This window comes from Cyprinodon variegatus, unplaced genomic scaffold (assembly GCF_000732505.1).
Source record: "Cyprinodon variegatus isolate N-32 unplaced genomic scaffold, C_variegatus-1.0 Scaffold317, whole genome shotgun sequence".
In the NCBI taxonomy this organism is placed as follows: Eukaryota; Metazoa; Chordata; class Actinopteri; order Cyprinodontiformes; family Cyprinodontidae; genus Cyprinodon; species Cyprinodon variegatus.
Window position 1 is genome coordinate 848,836 of NW_015150770.1, and position 6,291 is coordinate 855,126.

General features: G+C 45.8%; 1 protein-coding gene across 1 annotated transcript in view; it reads left to right on the top strand.

The window, feature by feature from the left end:
• The first annotated feature begins 499 nt into the window (after positions 1–499).
• Positions 500–6,291, top strand: part of LOC107090939 (E3 ubiquitin-protein ligase Midline-1-like) — a 22,677-nt gene continuing 16,885 nt past the window's right edge. Inside the window, exons 1-4 of the mRNA XM_015384594.1 lie at positions 500–606; positions 5,424–5,502; positions 5,651–5,876; positions 6,010–6,278. Of these exons, the coding sequence (XP_015240080.1) occupies positions 5,425–5,502; positions 5,651–5,876; positions 6,010–6,278 (573 nt within the window). The 5' untranslated portion in view covers positions 500–606; position 5,424. The remainder of the gene's footprint in view (positions 607–5,423; positions 5,503–5,650; positions 5,877–6,009; positions 6,279–6,291) is intronic.

Below are 6,291 nucleotides of genomic sequence, written 5' to 3' on the forward strand. Positions count from 1 at the left end.
CTAACATATCTTTAACATGAACTAAGCTTTTGCCCATATTTCAAGAAGTGAGTGTTTGTAGTTCCCCACAACCGCAGTAAAAATTAGAATTTGATTTTGCTGGATTCGCTCTGAAAAATGTTACATCATTTTTAACAGCTCTGATTTTTTTCCCCTAATAATTGAATGCGTGTATATTTAGAAGACACTCTATCTCTATCTCTTTCTCTCTCCCCATAGTCATCTCCATTTATTTTTCCGTGTCCATTGTAAAAAACTTTACTCCCTAAATTATTTTAAGTAGAGTTTCATATTAGTTGTGTTCTTTTAAAGTAGACTATTGACAGTGAAAGTCAAGGTGATGCGTTGTTCTATGAGGAGAGATCAACATGTTAGTCAGCAATGTAAAGTACTTTGGTTTTTAGGGGTAAATAAGCTGTTTCAATGAATTTATGGAGAGAGGACTATAAAGTGTTTCAATGGAAGTTTTCTTTCCACCAGGATCCATGAGCAAAAGAAACATAAACATCTTCCAGAACCAGGATCCAGCTTTGTGTCATTTAAGAGCAACACGTCAAAGGATAAAAAAATAGATTTTCAAACTTCTGAATCTCCATCCAGAGAAAGGTGAGCTGTAACTAACTACTGTAACAAATGTTTTTAATCCAACATATTTTTAACGTGAATTAAGCTTTTTCCCATATTTCTATGCCAAAAGGTAAGTGTTTAGAGTTCCAAACAACTACATAAGTGAAAGTGTAGATGTGAAAAAATAGAGAGCTGGGACTGGTATTCCTAGATTTCAGAGCCTTAACCTGAGTTCATGTTCACGTTCATGTCCATCCCCGCTCTCCTCATCCTCTGCAGAAAGTACAAGCTCTTCTGTGCCCTTTTGACCAGTGAAGTGGTGTTTCCAGTCCAGGTGAGGGTGTCTGTGATGTGCATCCCCAGGAATTTGGTGCTGCTGACCACCTCTACAGTTGAGCTGTTGATGAGTAGTCGAGTGTGGGGAGCCTGTGCTTAGGGTGATGACATCAGAGGCGTTCTGTCCAACCAGAACTGACTGAGGTCTGTCTGCGAGGAAGTCTAGCAGCCAATAGCAGAGGGGTGTAATGAAGCCCAGCTATTCCAGTTTGCCCATCAGATGCTGTGGGATGATGGTGTTGAAAGCTGAACTGTCCAGGAACAGCATCCATACCTGGGTGTCCTTCTCCTCCAGGTGTGCCAGGCTCAGGTGAAGAGCGGAGGAGATGGCGTCCTCAGTGGAGTGGTTTTGTCGGTAGGCGAACTGGAATGGGTTGAATGATGGGGGGAGACTGGAGACCATATGTTCTTTAACGAGCCCTTTGAAGCACTTCATCGTGATAGGAGTCAGTGCTATAGGCCGGTAGTCATCGAGTGAGGTGACCTAAGACTTCTTTGGGACCGGAATGCTGGTGACAGACTCAAAGCATGCTGGTACTATACTGGTGCAGCAAGGTGTTTAAAATGTCTGTGAGGACACCACCCAGCTGACCTGGACACTTCTTGAACACTCGCCCAGGTATGTTATCGGGGCCTGGAGCTCCTTCAAGGCAGAGTGCCTCCACTCCCTGATGGGGAACAGCTTTCACTGCTTGAGGGCTGTTTAGTGCCTCAAACCTTCAGAAGAAGTTGTTTAGTCCATTTAGGAAGTCAGCATCAGCTACACCGACCGGGGACAGGGTGTGTTGTAGTCTGTCTGTCTGTACAATCAGTACATGTCCTTTTGGATTTTCCTTCCTTTAATATTTCCACATCCCCGTATTTCCCTTGGTTTTGCACTGAGCATTATTCATTTCATCCACTGATACTAAGTGATATGAATATTAACTTACTTATTTACTTTTTGAATACATCACATGTAGCTATATACAGCCACTCCATAGTCCATGTGACCCTCCTCTTTGGGAGGTCCCATCTGGTCCATGTTTTCTGGGTTGCCAGCTCCACAGCCTTAGCTATCAGTGTATCCTCCTCCTGGTGACGAACTTCGGCTTGTACCATCTCCTGCCTCTGCTGGACACTTGCCTTCCTACATTGTGTGAAGTGAGATGTTTTCAGTCCTTGCCAACCCTTGCAGACACTACCAATGATGTCTCTCAACTCCAGGGAGCTCTCAGCTTTTCTGACTGCAGTGTCTGCTGCCCACTTATGGCCTGTTCATGTTGTGACTCCTGCATTGCTTACTTGCTTGTCCTTTGAGTCTCTGAGCATCATTGCCACCATGCACTTGGCCTCCTTGAACTCCTCCACCACAGAGGAAAATGGAAGTTGGATCTTTCCTAATCTAATGTAGAGCCCAACTGCAGTGAAGCTGGGAGGGATACCAAGCCACCGCCTCAGATGCTTGTTCACTCTCCTCTCCACCCCTTCCACTGGGATTTGATAAACTGTCAGATGCCACATAAGCCTTGGTAGGAGACCATGCTGGTATATCCAGGTCTTGAACTTGCCAGGTAGGCCAGGTAGGCCTGACTTCAAGCCTCTTTAGCCACTTGTCTGCCTGATTTGCAGTGTCAGAGATGTTGTTTCTGTCACTGAGGGTGTTGTCGTACCACTTCCCCAGGCATTTAATGGGGTTCTCCCTGATTGTAGGGATTTGCTCGCCTTGGACATGCAGTTTGAAAGCCTCTGTTAGTTTCCCCTTATCACCATGCTCCGTGACTTCCTCGGCTTAAAAGCCATTCTCACCCATGATGCTAAATCACTGAGAGTCTTCAGGATCCACCTTGCCTGCACATGCGTTGTGGTTGTTATGGTGAGGTCATCCATGAATCCTCTCAGTGGGTTGTCTGCTCCCTGCTGCCGTAACTGGTCCCTTGGCCTCTGCTGCTGCTGTAATCAGGAGGTTCATCCCCATGATGATCAGAATGGGGGGTACTGTGCATCTTTTTACAATGCCTCCAGTTGCTGCCATGCAGTGGTGAACTTGGCAGTCTAGAACTGCAGCTTAAATGACCCCAGGTAGCTGTTAATTATCTGCCTGATCTTGTCGGGGATGTGGTACTGCTCCATAGTCTTGTTGATGAGGGAATGGGGCATGGACCCATATGAATTTGCAAGGTACAGCCAGACAACTGTTAGGTTGCCCTTGCTCCCCCTGGCCTCCTGGATCAGATGGCTGATGATGGTGATGTGTTCCAGGCATCCAGAGAACCCTGGAATCCCCCCTTCTGAATCGAGGTGTTGACGTATCCATTTACTGTCATGTAGTTAGTTATTCTTCTCGCCAAGACTGAGAAAAAGATCTAAGCTTGTACACTCAGCAGAGAGATGGTGTGGAACTGGCTGATCGCAGAAGAGTCCTTCTCCTTTGGCATGAAGCAGCCCTCTGACACTCTCCAGGTAGTTGGTATGTTGGCCTTTGCCCAGGTTGTCCGGAGGAGCTCCCAAAGTCTACGTAGTAGAAGTGGACACTCCTTGTACACTTTGTAAGGCAACCCGCTTGATCCAGGGGCTGATGATCCTAATAAGGTTTTAGTAAGCCTATAGGGGTCTTTGATGAATTGCACCCTCTTTCCCCTCTTCTTCTTTCTCTGCTTCCGTGTCTGCTCCGCCCTTCTCAGCCTGCGAAGCTGCTCACGAAGTCCTGATTTTAGGTCTCCAATTCCCTCTTTTTCCCCTTCAGTGGAATTCTTGAACTGCCTGGATAGTGCCTTTATCTCTTTCTGCAAGCTCTGGATCTCCTTCTCCCTCCGATTTGGTTGCTGGGCATTTGGAGTGCTGGTCTTCCTCTCCTTGACACCAAACCGCTCCTTGGCCACATTGTAGATGATTGCCATCATCGTTGCCATCTTCTGTTCTGCTGTCCCTACAAGAGCAGTTTCAAGAATCTTACACAGGTCCTCATCCAGCTGCTGCCACTCATTGTTGCTGTTCATTTTCGGGCCATTTTATTCTTTACTTAGAAGGTTGGGGTTGCCAGGAGGCAACAGAGTTGACCACTGTGTGGTTGAAGGGCAAAGCCGTTGCCCAGAGATCTCCAGTTCTGTGGGGTGCCTCCTGACTGGGGTTCTCCTGCATCTGACATGGTATTGCCTCCCTGCGCTGCAACAAAATTGCCTCCTCTCCACACTTGGTCTTGGCTTGATGGATCTTTAGCCCTCTGGTGTTCTTGCATATCCTGCCACATTGGCATCGCACTTCTGGTGCCATCCCTGTCAGTGTGGTGTGGGTGCGCCTTCTCATTAACCGTGTGTCAGTCCTGGTCTGTACCGATGTTTCCGTCCTTGCGAGTCTCTCATCCTCACCCCCTCTCGGGAGACTATGGGGTTTTGCTCATTGTGGTCATTCGTAGCTTGATTTGGTGCCCTCTTGCGAGTGCTGTACATAAGCTTGCTAGCCTCATGCACCCATGCCAGGCTTTCCTGGAGGTCAGCTGTCTCTCCAGCATCACCGATCTTCCTCGGTTGGCATCCGGCCTTTCCTGGACGTCACTGGCTGCCCAGAATTTACTTATTGAATACATCACGTGATGCTATACATACAGCCACTCCCTAATGTGACTGTGGTTGGCTTTTTGGCCTGGAGCTGGTGTCATCAGACTTAAAAAGGCCACCAGCTGTAATGATCAGAACAGATGGACCCAGAATTCAAACCACACAACCAGTGTGAAAGCATAACACAGTTTATTGAAACAAAACTGCTGCAGGTAGTGTCAGCCACTAGGGCAGGAATCTGTGGAGACGGAGACAGAAAATTAATGACCAGGTTAGGTTTACGATGTGCATGAATCACAAACAAAATGTCACTAACCTTCTCTTAGCTCTCAGTCTGGGAAGAACCACAAGGTTAGGTCCGAGCCAGTTAACAGAAGAGCGGATGTTGCTGTCACTGGTCAAGAGGTCCCAGAGAATAACTCCAGCTGGGTTACGATGATCCATGGTCAGGCAGAGAGTGAGAACCATGATGACAGGAGGAACAGAAGGACAAAACAGAAGCCGAAGTTGGCAGGGTCATAGCCAATGAAGCAGCACAGGGAAATTCAAGACGAGGTCCGGAAACAGTTCCAGGTTAGGCAACAGGCAAAAAGACAAGCTGAGATCATTAAACCAGCTCCAACACGACCCTGATGGATTAAGCAGGAAAACATGATGCAAGCTGCAAACCTGTCATTTACTATTGAATGAACAAGCAGCGACGTTGTTGTGTTGAAAAATAATAAAACGTTTTCACATTGGGAATATTTTTTCAGACATTTTTTTTCTTCTCTACGTGCTTCATACGGTTGAGAGTGGAAAATGTAAGATATTTATATCATTATTTCTTAGACTAAATCCTGCTGTTTCTTACTTGGACCAGCAGGATCAGTAAACCTTGAGCACAACAAGCAGTAAACTAATTTAGATATAAATTTATGGAATTTTTTTGTCTGTGTGTGCACTGCGAAAAGGTGACCTTATTTTTACCCGGTTCCTCTACAGAATGGACCAGCAGAGCTCAGAGTTTACCAGCGGTGTGTCTGACCAGCAGCATCAAACTCACCTGGACTCAGTATTCATGGTCTGTAAATCCACCACAACTTTTACTTTGGTTCTGTTTACAGTCATCTTCGTCCTGCACTTTATGGAACATTGGACAGTCAGTCTTTCCAACATGGCTCAATGATTTTAGTCTGTGTATTTTACACTTTCTCAATGTCCTGTTCCAGCTGCTGGAGGATTTAATTTGCACTTTTGTAAAGAATGAGCTGAAGAAGATCCAGAAGATTCTTTGTACAGATCAGCAAGAAACCGCAAAGAGTCAAAGAGATAATGAGGACTTGAAGGGCATGAATGGCGAGCAAAATAGAAGCAGCAGAGAGGCACTGATGAAGATCACAGTGAACTTCCTGAGGATGATGAATCAGGAGGAGCTGGCTGACCATCTGCAGAGCAGTAAGAGGGTCTCAATAGAGATTTAACCTGATGGATAAATCACATTTCCTAAAGTCTGAAGATATGGAAACATATTATTGCAAAATAATAAGATGGCTTCATTTTCTTCCTGTTATTTGACATTTTCTTTTAGAATTCTTCTGTCAAGAAGAACTTAAATCTGTTCTGAAGCAGAAGTTCCAGTCTGTGTTTGAGGGAATCGCTAAAGCAGGAAGTCCAACCCCTCTGAACCAGATCTACACAGAGCTCTACATCACAGAGGGAGGAACTGGAGAGGTCAATGATGAACATGAGGTCAGACAGATTGAAGCAGCATCCAGGAAACCAAACAGACCAGAAACAATAATCAGACCAGAAGACATTTTTAAAGTCAGACCTGGAAGAGATCAACCAATCAGAACAGTGATGACACAGG